Here is a 16956-nt window from a genome sequence, read left to right as displayed (position 1 = left end):
GTTTAAGGTCTTGGCTGACGATATTTTGAAGAACTACAGGAAATGCCAAAGTATTATTTAGTGACTCTTCTCTTGGGAGATAATACCACCCCCAAACTTTGAGAATATAGCGTCCTTTGAAAATGGTGAGAAGCTGGGCATATGGAATGAAGGTTAGGGGGTGAGGTAAAGGAAGAGGAAGAGTAGAAATGTGCAGGTAAAACTGTGAAAAGATTTTGCATATTCTGTTGTGTGATTTAGATTTTATATTATAGGTAAAAGGAAGACGATGGTTTTGAAGCAGGATAAAGTATCTACTCAGTGTTATGAGAAAATTTGGGAATATTTGTAGATTTAGTTGTAGATGATATGTGTAGCTATCTTAGTCAAAGCATGCATTCTTGTTTGCACCAGCAATAGCAAATATAGCCTAAAAATCATTTCTTGGTTATGTGATAATAATGAAGAAAAACTACTCTGGGCTTAATGAGTGCCAGTCACTGGCTAAGCACTATAGTTATATCATTCATTTTTATCTTCATAAAAATTATTTTAGATATATACTCTTACTATCCCTGTTTCATCTGAGAGGAAACTGAGGTTTACGTTATGTAATTTGCCCAGATAAGTCAGTGGTAGAGCTGGAATTTGAACCCAAACTCTTTGACTTCAGAACCGAAGTAGTTAATATGGAAAATGTAGGAACTGAATTTTTAATGAGAAAAAGGGTCAAATATTTGTGTTTTTAAATGGATGCCACTCAAGTATAGGTCATTGTGTTTGTTGTTATTGTAGCTCTCTCTTACTGTGCATTACATATATCTCATTTTTCACAGAGGCTTTTTAAATAAACATTATATTGCCTATTTAAGAGAAGGAAACTGGAACTTAGAAAGGCTAAATAACTTGTTCCAAATCAAACTAGTAGCAGAGTCAGAAATTAAACCCCAGGCTGTTCCACTTACAGAAGCCGTGCCCTTTCCATCATACCAAACTTTCCTTTGGTGCCGGTACAGGTGCTCCATACATGATTATTGATGCAAATGGATGTCTTAAATTGCTAGGGGATTTAACAGTCTGCATTTATACTTTAAGAAATTTGATATTTAGGGGCGCCTGGGTGGCTCAGTTGGTTAAGCGTCTGCCTTCAGCTCAGTTCATGATCTCAGGGCCTTGAGATCGAGCCCTACGTTGGGCTCCCTGCTCAGTGGCTGTCTGTTTCTCCCTCTCCTTCTGCCCCTCCTCCCTGCTCATGCTCTTTCTCTCTCTTGTATAAGTGAACAAAATCTTAAAAAAACTTGATACTTAAAAAATTTATACTTTAAAAGAAAAGCAATTTCATTTAAGTGGATAAATTCTATTATATAATAAGTTGTGTGTCTGTGTGGCGGGTGTATGACAATGCCAATATTTCTTCTTGGGTCAGCACTGTAGAAAATGGAATGTATTTTCTGATAGAAACAATATTTTAAGTGATAGTTCCAATATTCCCCCAGAAAAATCTAGTTCATGGATAATGTAGGTGCAGAGTAGAGCATTGCTGTATCTCCTTCTCCTGCTGGTGTTGCCATGCTGATGGTATGGTGGAAAGAATCTCCATCTTGTGTTTTGTGGTGTTTCTCAAGGTGTGGCCTCAAACAACCTACTTCAGATCCACTTGGAGTGACTACTAAAAATGTAGATTCCTGAACTCCATCTTAGACCCACTGAATCTCTCATTGATGCTTGGAATCTGCATTTTTAACAAGCATCCAGGTGATTGTTTTGTATACTGTGGTTTAATAACTTGCTACTCTTGGACAAGGTTCTCCCAAATAAGGTGTATACATTATAAGAGAGTCTAATAACACTAGAACCTTCTATTTAGATTTATTTGATCTCATCTCAAAATTTTTCTACTTTAATATATTTTACAGTGGTCATAATGCATTAAAACAATGGTATATTAATATGTTCGTTAACTAAATTATACATATATCTGGAGCACAGACTCTTTTTTTTTTTTAACTGATGGAGTGTGAAGCAGAAAAGCAAAACAAAACCTAAAAAAAAAAAAAAAAAAAGAAACCACCCAAACCTAGACATTACTGCTTCAGGGAATAAACTTTCCAGTACCCTTGTATTGGGGAACAAAGTACAATTGCCACATAAATCATTGTATCTTCTGTTATCTAGTTATATGTATGTGGACCATTTATAAATTGCACTCCGCTTAAAAGCAGTGAAACTTTGTGAGGTTGGAACTATTTTTCAAAGCAATCATAAAATCTCTATAACCTATATAAAAAATGTAAAATGTACCCAATTTCAGTAAAATCCATTTAAAACCTTTTTCTTTTTTTTTTTAATTTTTATTTATTTATGATAGTCACAGAGAGAGAGAGAGAGAGAGGCAGAGACACAGGCAGAGGGAGAAGCAGGCTCCATGCACCGGGAGCCCCATGTGGGATTCGATCCGGGCCTCCAGGATCGCGCCCTGCGCCAAAGGCAGGCGCCAAACCGCTGCGCAACCCAGGGATCCCTAAAACCTTTTTCTAATGCTGTTTTTCCCCCAGAATGCTGGCATTGTCCTATCATGAGATAAGCAGTCATGTGAAATGATAGAACTCACTTGAGTGAATAAGTAATTCACAATTAGGAAATCTACCAATTTAAATAATTAATGAATTGGAAACCCTGTTTATCACGACTGGTTATTTTAACAATTTAGGCATAATACACGTCATGTAATACTGTAGAGCCTTGTACCAAACATGAACTCAACCTGCCTTGGAGCAGAAATCCAGGATTATAATGGAGCCATACAAAGAAATTCCAAAATTATAATGGACTTCTGCTTTAATGAAGGTTAAGTTCTTGCTTAGCTCATGGGTCTGCAGTGAATCAGAATTTAAAAACACTTTCTTCCAATTTACCTCTCAGGCATTGGGAATGTGGTCTGGTTTTTGTCACCACCACTCTGCTAATTCAGTATAATTTCTGATCTTACTGTCTCTTTCTTCTTGACTCTCTTCTCTAGGTATCTATTACATAGAACTTTTCTTGTTTGCTGCTTTCGCTCTGATCTTCTCTGTTATAAACAAGTCATGATATAATAGTATTTCTAAAATAACAGTTGTTCTAACACCATTTTTTGAATAGTTCATTTTATCTCTGCTGCTTTAAAAGCCTCATTATTGTATACCAAACATCTATCAGCAAATCAAACTATTTCTAGTTTATTCTTTCATTAATCTAGTACTGTACCAGTTGAATTACTGTAGCTTTATAATAAATTATGAATTTTGATAGAGCATGATTCCCCTCTTGGTTTCCTTTTTTAGAAATTCTTGCCTCTTAGTTGTGTATCTGTTCTTCCAGACAAACTTTAGAAATGACTGTCAGATTCCATTAAAAATCCTACTGGAGCTGTGATTGGAATTGTAATTAAATGTTAGATTAATTTGAGGAATAATTGACATCTTTGCAATAGTGAGTCTTTTTATCCAGGAATATGTTGGATATTAAGCTGGTTAAAATCTGGTGGTTTTCTTCATGTCTTCATATAGGTTCATATATTTTTTGTTACTTTGTTTCTATATATTTTGTAGATTTCTAATACAAACTCTTGTGAATGGGATTATTTTTCTTACATTTTCTAAGTTTGTTGGTGTATAGGAAATGATGAAGTTTTGGGATATAGGTGAGGTTTGGTGGGGTGAGGTCAGGAGTCCACGAGCAAGAAAGAATTCTTGAAACATCTTTAAAATGGTGTAAAATGGTGGTTTTAATTAAAACATGGGGACACGACTGGTGGGCAGAAAGAGCTGCTGCCCCAGGCCTGTGAGGGGTGGCTGATTATATCTGGGAGTTGGGGGGCAGGGGGTTGAGGATAGTGTACTCTCTAAGGAATTTTGGAAGCAAGGTATCCAGGCTCTTGAGGGGGCTAGCTATTGTTAGGAAAAGGTCACTTATTACTGTCTAATAAAACCTGAGTCATGAGACCCTTCAGATGTATACTGGTGGGCCATGTTCTTGGGGGATGATTGCCAACATGTATCTTGGGGGTTTAGAGTTAGAGGACATTTCTAAAGGAATCTTTACATGTTTAAGTAGACTTACAGGATCCTGGGCGTCAGGCTAAGATTGCCTTTTGCTCTTAGCAAAGTATTAACATTGAGGCAATTGAGTCTGTAGAGGAAGGTCCCTTTGCCTGTTTCAAGGACTTGTCCGTGTGCTACCTCAGGCTCATGCTTTGCCCTCAGCTAGTTTTCTGTTCCTCCATCAGGAAAGTTATTGGCTTCCTTAAAATTGTATGTAGCATTTTCATAAAATTTTAAACAGTATCTTCTATATCAGCAACTGTGTCACCCTTTTTTGTTTCTAATACTCTTTGTGGGGATCCCTGGGTGGCGCAGCGGTTTGGCGCCTGCCTTTGGCCCAGGGCGCGATCCTGGAGACCCGGGATCGAATCCCACATCGGGCTCCCCGTGCATGGAGCCTGCTTCTCCCTCTGCCTGTGACTCTGCCTCTCCCTCTCTCTGTGAGTATCATTAAAAAAAAAAAAAATTCATCTAATACTCTTTGTATTCTTTCTTTTTATCTTGTGGTCTGACTTGCCAAAAACTTAGTTGATTTCATTGGTCTTTTATATAATAGCCTTGATTTTTTGACTTACTAGTTTGTAAATCCACCTTTATTTTTAAAAATTTTTTTAAAGATTTTATTTATTCATGACAGACACAGAGAGACAGAGAGGCAGAGACACAGGCAGAGGGAGAAGCAGGCTCCATGCAGGGAGCCCGACATGGGACCTGATCCCTGGTCTCCAGGATCATGCCCTGGGCTGAAGGTGGCGCTAAACCACCAAGCCACTAGAGCTGCCCCAAATCCACCTTTATTTTTATCAATCTTCCTCTCTGACTTCCTAGGTTATATTTTGTTGTTGTAAATACCTTTTGAATTAAATGATTACTTCAATACTTTTTTTTAAAGGAAATGCTTTTTAAATGATAAAAACTTCTTTTGAATAGCACCTTGATTGCATCACGTGTTTTGATATGAAGTGTCTTCATTGTTACTCATTTTAAAGAAGACTTATAATTTATTTTTATTTATTTATTTTAGATTTTATTTATTTATTCATGAGAGACACAGATAGAGGCAGAGACACAGGCAGAGGGAGAAGCAGGCTCCATGCAGGAAGCCTGATGTGGGACTCAATCCTGGGACTCCAGGATTACACCCTGGGCCGAAGGCAGGCACCAACCCACTGAGCCACCCAGGGATCCCTGAGACTTGCAATTTAAATTTTTTTTTCAATTTAAATTTTGATTCCGTATTTAACATCAGGAATGTTTAGAAGAGTAGTTTTATAAATATCTAGGTGGATCATTTTTTCCTGGTTTTTTTATTGTTAATTTTTAGTTTTGTTGCATTTTGGATAGATAATGTAACCATTATCTGTATCCTGTATGTATTTCTTTTTTGGAAATTATTGAGATGTAGTCTGTGGTGTAGTACTTATTTCATTGGAGTAAAGATTCCTTTATATCTGTTATGTCAAATTTCTTAATTCTTTTTATTCTTCTTGACACTTGTGTTGTATTCTAAAAATAATGTGTGTTCCATGATTTTTTTCTCCTAATGATGGACATTTAGCTTGCTTACTATATATATATATATTTTTTTTTTCGTCCAGCATAAAAAGTCCACAACTTTTTGTAGATATTTTTGTGCATTTATCTTTGGTTAAAAGGGGAGTGTTTCTGTAGGATAGATTCCCAGAATGTACAACCACGCATACATACTCACGTACTAAAATAATTCTACACATTCACAGACTTAATCTATTGATAATAAATAATAACACATCCTCAATTTGTTTATGTCACTGTTACTTGGGATTTTGATTTGTTAGTCAAAGCCAGTCCAAATTGACCATATGCCAAATAATGTAGCATCAAAATGTTTTTGTTGTTTTCTACCCACCCATTTTGTCCAGGTACAATAGGATTCCAGATTTTTAAAAGTATGTAGTATCTTTGAAGAATTATATTTGACATTTTCAGTGATTTTTGATATTATCAGTGATCAGTTTGACTTGAGTGTTTGGTCTCTTGTATACTTCAGCTCTTTCACTGTAACTTGTCCATTCTTTGTCCTCATTTTGATTCATCTCTTGATTGGCTAAATTATTTCTTTCTTTCTTTTTTTTTTTGGCTAAATTATTTCTTTAACTTTTTTCAAGAAGACTGTTTATACTTGAATATACATTTATGTGGCTTTTGCATATGAATGATATCTCTGATATTTATTTTTTATTACCTTAAAAATTATTGAGGAAGTAATTCTTCATTTTCATTTTTTAAAATTTCAGGTAGAATTTATAAGCATTTGCGGCAACCTTTGATTACATATGAAAAACATAATGTGACAGGCTATCCAAAGAACGTGGGAGGATCCCGTTCTTTATTCCTTCTGAAGACTCATGGTAAGTTACATGTGTAATCTCATTATTACTTTGTGGAATAAATTTACCTGATGACTCAGTGCTGGTTGGGTTAGGAATGGTGGTGGGCATAATTTAGCAAATGTTCATAAATCTTCTATGTTTAAATATTAACATTTGCAGGTAGCAGTATCTATCTTAATGTTTGGTAGTTTGTGTTAAAGATGGAAAGTAGGGATAATTCAGTGGTTTTAACCCTGGCTATACATTAAAATCACTAATGGAGTTTTTAAGGCATCTGTAGTTTTTATTTATTTTATTTTTTAAAAGATTTCATTTTTTATTTATTCATGAGAGACACAGAGCGAGAGAGAGAGAGAGAGAGAGAGGGAGAGAGAGAGACAGAGACACAGGCAGAGGGAGAAGCAGGCCCCCTGCAGGGAGCCCGATGTGGGACTCGATCCCCGGTCTCCAGGATCATACCCCCGGCTGCAGGTGGCACTAAACCACTGCGCCACTGGGGCTGCCCTATTTTTTTAAAATTATTTTTTTAAAGAGTGCCCCAGTTATTTCTAACTATAGCCAGAGGTGATTAACCCAGATTTAATCAATTTAATTTTTGTGAGATCTTAATTAGGACATTTATTAAAATAAAAGCTTGTAATAGAAGAGTGCTTTGTGATTTTGATTGTTTAACGGTAGTTTGGTTTCAAAGATAGAGTTTCATTGAAGAATGGATATAAGTATTTGAGGGTATACAAATTACTGAGTGCTAAATATATGATGACGTTAAATCATGAAATGATTAAATGATTAAAATGATGAAATTAACCACATTGAGCCATAGCCTAAAAACAAGGCTCTAACATGCTCTGGTTCTACAGATGAAAGTTGATTCCATTTGAAAAGTAGCCCAGTTTATTGTTGAAAAGATGGGATTTAAAAGTAGGAGAATATGGATCCCTGGGTGGCTCAGCAGTTTAGCACCTGCCTTTGGCCCAGGGCATGGTCCTAGAGTCCCAGGGGTTGAGTCCTGCATCGGGCTCCCTGCATGGAGCCTGCTTCTCCCTCTGCCTGTGTCTCTGTCTTTCTCTCTCTGTGTGTCTCTCATGAATAAATAAATAAAATCTTTTAAAAAAATAAAAGTAGGGGAATAGCGCAGTGTATACTAGTATGGGGGAGATCTTTCCTTACTTGGTATATTTCCTTTATATTCTCTAGAGTTATTCCTTCCAGTAGTGTTTCAATAAATGTCATCATAGTTAAGCTTGAAAATCACTTTATTATTGGTAATTTGCTTCTACTAGTAGCTCCAGCATGACAGTAATTGGATTTCGCATGTAAATGTGCCTATTTGTTTTTATTGTTTTTGGAATGGGAAGAGAAAAGATGCTCACATAACTGCAGAAGGGCTGTATTAGTGTCATGGTTAAGAGCACCATTGCTGAAGCCAGACTGGGTTTGAAACCCAACTTTGTAAATATAGGCAAGTTATTTAACTTCTCTCTTCCATAGTTTCTCCATCACGCAAAACTAGAAAAATAATTGTAACTACTGAATGGGATTGTCATAAAGACCAATTAGAGTAATACATGTCAAGCACTTGGAGACAGCGCCTGGCACATGATAGGAGGGACAGAAGTGTTAACTTTTAGAAGTAGTACTGGTGGTGGGTATAAGCTATGGTATATGGGGTGCTTTTAGGTTATGCTTACATGCATTCAGTGTATTTCATTATTTGTTTTCTATGTTCTGAGTATTTGGCTTGGCCATATACGAAACAGCTTGGTTTGTGATGTCAGTCATTCTATTTTCTCACCTGCAGGTGCCTTAATGTTTGTGGCCTGGATGACTACCGTGAGCATAGGTGTGCTCGTTGCTCGGTTCTTCAAATCTGTTTGGTCAAAGGCCTTCCTTGGTCAAGCAGCTTGGTTTCAGGTAGGTGGTAGAAAAAGTTTAATGCAACTTCCATATTATTTGAATGCTGCAAGATGAAAACAGGTAATATGTGGCTTTCTTTTCCTTCTTTTTTTTTTTTTTTTGGTGGTTATAGTTGTAGTTGTGGAATCCTTATAATTTCTTCATTTTGCCCTTTGGTTTCCTAACTGTTTGAGAAGAGACATAGGATACTTGATGGTGGTCAAAATAGAGACAGCTTTATGAGGCTCAGGCTGGATTGGAGAATGTCTCAGAGCCATGTGCACCCCTTTGTAACATAGACTTTGGGACCCAAAAGATCCTGACTTACATGTCCACTGGCTGAGGGTAGAGCCTGGAAGAGGATTCATTCACTGCACTCACTGAGTGCAGATAGGTCAAGGAGGATGGAGAGCAGAAGAAAGAAATAATGAGGGTTAATGCATGCATTTCCAAACAAGGGTCTGTCCTCTGGTTGATGCCAATGAATGTTGGACTGTCTCTGGGTCACTGATCACGATCATCTATCTCCTCTGTGGGTGGGAAGAGGAGCTAGAAGTGTTTCTTTTCATGCTGTCCCTTTGCATGGGATGAGGAGACAGTCTCTTGATAGGAGTCAATAAGCACCCCTCAAAACAAAGCAAAACAAACCTTGTCTTTTACATGTCATGGGGTGTAGACAGTTGCACATATAGTGGAAGACCAATGAGTATGTGTTGAAATAGAATGTACATGTCTGCTTTTGAAAAAATACCGTTTATTGAAACACTTTTAACTTTATAAGGGTATTCTTGAGACTTTATATAAATTTGTAGCCTTTAAGACTTACTTTATCTGACCTGGTTTTCAATATCGGCTCTTGCAGGGTCAATGTATTTTATTTGTTCTCACTACTGCTATGTGCCTTGCTCATCTCTGTCTTTGCCTTTGGTTTCTCTCTTTTTCTCTTGTCTCACTTTTTCTTTCTCTTGTTCTCTGTCTCTGTCTCTCTCTCATCTGCTTGTGTGGATATTCCCAATTGGAAAATTCTTTGCATCTACATTTTACCAATTCAAATTCTCTATTGCATTTCTTTCTTTATTAAATATTTATTTATTAATTATTTGACAGAGAGAGAGAGAGAGAGAGTCCAAGCAGGCAGAGCAGCTGGCAGAGGGAGAGGGAGAGGGAGAGGGAGAGGGAGAGGGAGAGGGAGAGGGAGAGGGAGAAGCAGGCTCCTTGCTGAGCAGGGAGCCCAGCCTGATGCAGGGCTGGATTCCAGGACCATGAGCTGAAGGCAGATGCTTAACCGACTGCACCACCGAGGCGCCCCAAATTCTCTACCGCCTTTAAAACTCTGATGTTGCTATATGTAGTGTAATATATAGAATGATTATATGTCCTCCTTCCCTGAGATAGTTTTTCTTTGTACTTTTTATCCTGGCATAGCCAAATCACAGTGCCATTCCACTCTCATGATTTAGACAATGAGTTGACATTTCTTATGTTTCTCTCATCTACTCACTTGTATCCTAAGCTCCTCAGGAAACAGTATTTTCTGTTTCCTTGCTGTCTCATTGTATCTGGTACAGCACTGTGCTTGGTCGTGGAACATCATAAAGGAAGGAAATGAAAGACTTTTGGCAGGTAGGTGTGCTCTGTGTGTGAAATAGCCATACCTGCTGCTCTGTGCAGGTGAAGTCTTGGCAAATGCTTTTGAATGATGGGGATGGCAACTTAGAGTTTTCTTTAAAGTTCAATCATTGGGATTTCTGGGTGGCTCAGTGGTTTAGCGTCTGCCTTGGGCCCAGGGCGTGATCCTGGAGTCCTGGGATCGAGTCTCACATCGAGTCCCACATCAGGCTCCCTGCAAGGAGCCTGCTTCTCCCTCTGCCTGTGTCTCTGCCTTTGTCTTTCTCTGTATCTCTCATGAATAAGTAAATAAAATCTTTAAAAAAATAATTAAAGTTCAATCATTTATTAAGTTTTTTTTTTTTTTTTAACTCACCGCAGATGGTGATTAGATGCCCATCAAATGTGTGCCTCCAGTGAATCCCACCCCAGGATCTTCTCGCCACAGTCTCACCAACTCCTTTCTCTTACCTGGTTAACTGTCTTTTCACCATGTCATTTCACCCTCACAGGTGCATCGGATGCTTATGCTCACTACAACTGCCCTCACCTGCATTGCTTTTGTTCTGCCTTTTATTTACAGAGGAGGCTGGAGTTCGGTAAGTATCTCTTAAACAGAATGTTTTTATATAAATTGATTTTGATGTCAGAGGAAATTGCTGTTTCCTTCTCAAATGAGAAGAGGTTAAAAGATATTTCTGCATGTGTCTCTCTTTCTTCCCTTTTTTAATCATCTGGCAACTATTCCATATGGCTGGGGGGCCAGAGGTAGAGCGAGGATGTGATTGCAGATTACTTGGTAATGAAATATATTTTTAGGCTGCATTAAATGTTATGGATACTCCACATAGCTTGGGTGAGTTTTCTCACTATGGGGTGGTGAAAATTCAAAGTGTGATGTCTAAGGAACGTGAACACTGTAAGTGATTTTCTCTGACTAATATTACAATTGCCTCTAAGCTAACGTCAGAGTGAAGATATTTGCTGTTATGTTTACTGGTGTATCTTAAGCACCCAGAGCAGATTCTGGTACATAGTAGGTCCTCAGTAAATGTTGAATGAATGAATAAGACTTACTGAGAATAATGTATCTAGGGTCAGAGCCTGTGCTTCCATGGCATTTTTCCAATTTTATAGCCAGTCAGAATTTGATATCAAAATTTATTATTTCAGTTCAGGCTGTTGATATAAAGGCAAGATTGATGAATCTTGAGTCACCAGGAAACCTCTTGCCTGCTTAGGTAGTGTCTAGATTGGTTAACCTTTTTTTTTTTAAATAAAGCAAATGAAGATTTTCTTTTTTTTTTTTTGATGAAGATTTTCTGATAGGAACTATCCATCAGAACTATATTTTATGCAGATATTTGGGACAAGGGTAATTTCTTTTTTTAAAGCTTTTATTTAGGGGATCTCTGGGTGGCTCAGTGGTTTAGCACCTACCTTTGGTCCAGGGCGTGATCCTGGAGTCCTAGGATCGAGTCCTGCATAAGGCTCCCTGCATGGAGCCTGCTTCTCCCTCTGCCTGTGTCTTTGCCTCTGTGTGTGTGTGTGTGTTTCTCATGAATAAATAAATAAAATCTTAAAAAAAAATAAAGATTTTATATATTTATTTGAGAGAGAGAGATAGAGACAGTGTGAACAGGGGCAGGGGCAGAAGCAGACTCCCCACTCATTGAGTGGGGAGCCCAGTGTAGGACTCAGGGCTCAATCCAGGGACCCCAGGATCGTGACCTGAGCCAATGGCAGATGGTCAACCTACTGAGCCACCCAGGTGCCCTAAGGGTAATGCTTGTTTTGTAAGCTTTGTAGTTTGCAGTCTTTGCAGTTTATGAATAGGATTGTATAAAGGGGAGAGTATAGTAGCTACATCATAGGCTCTCTGTGACTTGAGAGTTAATTAGCTGAAAGCACTTAGGCTAGTTTCCTGTGCATTCTAAGCACATATAAGAATTTCATTGCTGTTGTTATTGTGGTTTTTTGAGATAGAAGCACTTTCCCTCTCCATGGTCCTGCTTATAATTTATCTGTGTATAACTGAGTCCATGGCTCGAAAGTGTTTTTGTAATATTCTTTTGTCAGATTATTGTTCCTCTTTACCAAAGCTTCCTATCATGTCTTAGAAACCACTATACCCTTGTTCTAGATCACAGATTTTAGAGCCTAACGAAGCATGACAGTCAGTGACAACAGACTGAAATAGTCCTCCATCTAAGCATGTCAAGGGTTAGAACATCTCCTTAGTCCCTTTCTTAAGTTTTTAAGTGGAATAATTGTGCTAAGTGGCCTAACCCAACTATCTGCTGTTTTGAGTAGTCATGCAGCATCTCTAAGAGAGGAGTGGAGCTAAAAGTGTTGAGATACCTTGTTGATGTTTTTTATCTCAGGTTTGACCTCCATTCTGAACAGAGGAGATAAGATTTTAACGAATGGCTGTATGGGTTATTCATTTAATCAACATTTAGTGAGTGACTAAGGCTCTGTTAAGCATTTGAGTTACAAGGAATTACATAGAACCTTCAGCTCAAGGAAACACAGAGGTCTAAACAAAATTACTGTACATTAGGGTGATTGCTCTTGACATGAGGATACTAACGAGCCCTAGGTGGGCTGTACTGGTGTTGGTGATCATGTAACATCCTGATGGGGGAGAGGCAGCACTCTGTATGAATTTCACCACAATCATTTACACACTGTGTGTGGCACTGGATACACTACTTGATATCTCTAAGCCTCAGTTCTCTGTTTTAAAAGTGGGATATTGTTACCTGTCAAGCATTATAGACAGCATTAGTAATACTGTATCTAGAGTATGTATCTGGTATACAGAGGGTGATCAGTGAATGGGGCCTATTGTTATTAGTAAATGTTTAAAGCCACAGAAAAACACAAAGAATACATCATCTGTGTGTATTATTTTTAATTTGAGGATTTAAATTGGTGGGTGAGATTGAGGCCATTAAAATGATGTATCTTTGTTCAGTATGCAGGTTATCACCCATACCTTGGTTGTATAGTGATGATTTTAGCAGTTCTTCAGCCTCTTTTGGCAGCCTTCAGGCCACCTTTACATGACCCAAGGTACTTACAGCTTTTATATATAAGTGGTCTTAATGTGAATATCATTATTTGGCAAACTAATTCCTTTCTAAGTGAAAACACTTTGTATCTTATAAAATTCAGTGGTAAATTATATTTACTTTAAAGGGTTTTAAAATGTATTTCAGATATCTAATTCCTAGGCAATAAGGGAAATTGCACGCTTTTTATCCTCTTGGGAATTAATTGTAGTTCTATCACTTTTGACTGGTTCTTCATTTGGTAGGAGGCACATTTTTAACTGGACTCATTGGAGTATGGGCACAGCTGCTAGAATAATAGCAGGTAAGTAATTGTGATGCCACTTATTCATATATAATTGCTGGTTGTTTATATTGCAGGTGGTAATTTGGCTTAAATGATTTTTAGATGTATTAGTAATCGGAGTAATTGGTTGTTGAGGAGAGATCAGCCTTAAACATTGAGATCCAGAAAGTAATTTCTAGAGGTGATTATTTAAGTCATTATTTCAGTTTGAAGTCTAAGATTTTTGAAATGGCTTTAAAACTTTCCTTCTAAGACTCCTTTTTTTTTTTTAGCATTTGCCTTTGCCAACTGAATAAGCTGTGCTAATGGCCAAATGCTCAAGTTGAGGGTCATTTGTGAGTTGGGGTGAGATGGGCTGGGAGCATCCCAGCCCAGTGTCTGCAAGTCATTTCCATGGGGATGGTATCTTCAAGGAAAAGTGATTTTCAAAAGTCAAGTATGGTTATCAATATATTTTGAATGTCTCTTATTAAACAATTAATAGATCATAATTATAATTTCCATTTACTGTTTCTAGTCTTATAATTAAAAAAAGACTAAGTTAACTATTTAGTCTTAAATATTAATCTAATTCATCTCATAAACTCTTTTACTATGTTTTATTTGATATAATACACACACATGTACATACATAATTACCTCCCTTGGGGGTGACTACATTTAAATATATATTTTTCTTATAAATGTAGTGGCAGCAATGTTCCTGGGAATGGATTTACCAGGACTGGATCTTCCTGGCCCATGGAAAACCTATGTAATGATTGGATTTGTAGCCTGGCATGTTGGGACAGAGATTATTCTGGAAATACATGCTTACCGACTTTCTCGAAAAGGTAACCTACTCAAAAAGCCATGTTACGTAGAATCACTTTTGGAGTATGGGCACAGATATACAAACCCCAGGAATGTAATTAGTTTCTACAAACTGATAGTTGACTCTTTTTTTCTTTTTTAAGATTTTATTTATTTATTCATGAGAAACACACACTCACACAGAGGCAAAGACACAGGCAGAGGGAGAAGCAGGCTCCATGCAGGGAGCCCAATGTGGGACTCCATCCCAGTTCCCCAGGGTCACACCTTGGGCTGAAGGTGGCACTAAACCTCTGAGCCACCCGGGCTGCCCCTGGTGGTTGACTCTTACCTGGTAGCTCAGTAAAAATGTCTGTGATGATTGGTTAGTGTTAGCATTAATGGAAATATTTTGCCCCTGTTTTTTATACTCATTAGTATTAGAATTTGTGAATTAAAAAAAGGGACTATTTTAGGTTTTAGGGAAGAAGTCATTTTTTTTAAGATTTATTTATTTATTCATGAGAGACGCAGACTGAGAGAGAGAGGCAGAGACCTAGGCAGAGGGAGAAGTAGGCTCCTCGCAGGGAGTCTGATGCAGGACTCGATCCCAGATCCTGGGATCATGACTTGAGCCGAAGGCAGGCACCCAACTGCTGAGCCACCCAGGTGTCCAATAAGTCTTTTTTTAATAAATACTTTATATTTTGCATGCTGGTCTGACTTCGAACCAGTACACACTGAGAAACCTGAATGCATGGAACCGAGAGAACCCAGAAGTGGAGGAAGAAGAGATGCCCAAAGTCAACACAGGGCAAAACTGCAGACAGATTTTGCCAATTTGATGAACTTCTTACTGTGTACTCACACTTAGGTTGCTATCTACATAATACATAGCTAGCTAACTAGGCAAGCTAGATAGGAAGAACTTATTTTACCCAAACTTTCTAGTGGTGTTTATTGACCAGGAGAAGAGGCATATTTTTAGTCCCTTGACAAATTTTAAATCTATAGCCAGCTTGTCCCAGTTTGTGAGAGCCTTATGTGTTTAGGAAGTTTGCAACATTTGGTAGCTTGTAAGAGAATATACAGCTGGAGATGAACAAAGGCTACACATCAGGGCTTTTTTTTTTTTTTTTGAGAGTTAGTTCACTGGCATATTCGTGGGCCTTATAAACGTATGTTGTTGTTCTTGACAGTTGAAATATTGGATGATGCTAGAATTCAGATCCTTCAGTCATTCACTGTAGCTGAAGCAGAAGTAAGTCCTCCTTTTCTTATTTAGTGACATAAACTTCAATGATAGTAGTTTCTTTCTTTCACATCTCAATTTTCCTTCCAGGGTCATGCTTTTAAAAAGGTGGTGTTTGCAGTTTATATCTGCGGGAATGTGACTTTTCTCATCATATTCTTATCTGCAATCAACCAGCTCTGAGCAAGCAAAGACCTTGGCTTTGCAGACCACATGATAATTATCATTAAGCCAAAGATACTTGAAGCCTATACTGACTGCCTGGAGCATATTCATGAATTCTGAATTGGAAGACCAGGTCTTATCTGTAGAGGAATTCTGAGGTGTGGTCTTAGAGATCAACGTTCAGCAGGGTCCTATGGACTATAGAAAGGATGTCAAGACTTCATGTGTGATTCTGAGTGTTACCAGGAAATGCTGTACAAGAGAAATGACTCTCAAATATTTTCTATGATGAGATATATAGAATGCTAACATTTGAGAAAAGAATGATTTGGAAAGACAGAAATGATGTCATTTGGATGAAATGGAGATTGTATTAATGTATCAAATATATTTTAGACTATAAAGGTGCTGTTTTAAAGAAACCATTTATGCTGGTTTACCTGAATGGTCTCTTTTAGGACTTTTTGAGAAACTATGTTTTTCAGTTCAGTTTTTGGGACTTTTTTTTTTTTAATTTTTTATGTCTTGTTACCTCTCTGGTAAAGGTGGAAGTGGGACTTACTCCATTGTATTAACATTGAAATGTATTATGAATATTATCATTTCTTTCTTACTCATGAAATGCAAGTGTGCATCTTCTGCTTAACACTGTGTTTATATATTCAGTGACAGGGCTGAAATGACATTTTATATGTTAATTGTTTTGACTCTAAGATTTAAATCCTTGCTTTTGGAGATTGTAGCCTTGCATTTCGAAAGTAATAAAATTTACTCTTGCGAATATATTTGACAGTTTCTTTATTTCTTTGTGGTAATAAGTAATATGGATGGTTCTTTTTTGGTAGAAGTTCCTGATGCTGTAATGAATTAGAATATTAGTACTGTTTTCAACTTCCTCCTCCAAGAATCTCTTTTTTTGTAATGTCTGGGTTTCATATCTGCGGTGAGGCCTTATAGCCAGTGGGTGGCGCCATAATACCAAGTACAGATTTGTTCCTGTCCCTCATTTTTAGCGCTTAGATAATACCATGGAGGGGCCTTTCCCTTAATTTCACCAGCTCTTAATCTTGATTTGAAAAATTTCTGCATTTTTTAGGAGGGGGAAGCGGTTGGGGTTGTGAGTTATAAATTGAAATTAGGGACTATTATTATTTTTCAGGTTATATTTCCGTTTGTTTTCTGACCATGATTGTTCCTAACAATTGCTTGATGGCTCCCTTTATAGTCAGCTTACCTGGGAACAAATGAGTAGGACCATCTTAAGTAGAGGAAGCAAGCAAAACTGGACATTCCTAAAAAGAAAAATATTTAGGAAGGCATATTTTATTTTTGGGTGGTTCTGTCTGAATATAATTCCTGCTTGGTCCAAGGACCTGATTTGTATTTGGCATAAATAATAGCCTTAGCTGTGTATCCTGCATCTTTATCCTACATCAATAAAATGACA

General features: G+C 37.6%; 1 protein-coding gene across 1 annotated transcript in view; it reads left to right on the top strand.

Moving 5' to 3' along the window:
- Nucleotides 1–16295, top strand: part of FRRS1 (ferric chelate reductase 1) — a 46289-nt gene extending 29994 nt beyond the window's left edge. Inside the window, exons 9-16 of the mRNA XM_055340590.1 lie at nucleotides 6338–6451; nucleotides 8235–8347; nucleotides 10450–10536; nucleotides 12918–13015; nucleotides 13260–13318; nucleotides 13990–14133; nucleotides 15292–15353; nucleotides 15435–16295. Coding sequence (XP_055196565.1) covers nucleotides 6338–6451; nucleotides 8235–8347; nucleotides 10450–10536; nucleotides 12918–13015; nucleotides 13260–13318; nucleotides 13990–14133; nucleotides 15292–15353; nucleotides 15435–15527 — 770 coding nt within the window. The 3' untranslated portion in view covers nucleotides 15528–16295. The remainder of the gene's footprint in view (nucleotides 1–6337; nucleotides 6452–8234; nucleotides 8348–10449; nucleotides 10537–12917; nucleotides 13016–13259; nucleotides 13319–13989; nucleotides 14134–15291; nucleotides 15354–15434) is intronic.
- Nucleotides 16296–16956: the final 661 nt, after the last annotated feature.

This window comes from Nyctereutes procyonoides, unplaced genomic scaffold (assembly GCF_905146905.1).
Source record: "Nyctereutes procyonoides isolate TBG_1078 unplaced genomic scaffold, NYPRO_anot_genome, whole genome shotgun sequence".
Classification (NCBI taxonomy): Eukaryota; Metazoa; Chordata; class Mammalia; order Carnivora; family Canidae; genus Nyctereutes; species Nyctereutes procyonoides.
Note: the sequence above shows the minus strand (reverse complement) of the source record. Positions and strands in the feature narration are given on the sequence as shown.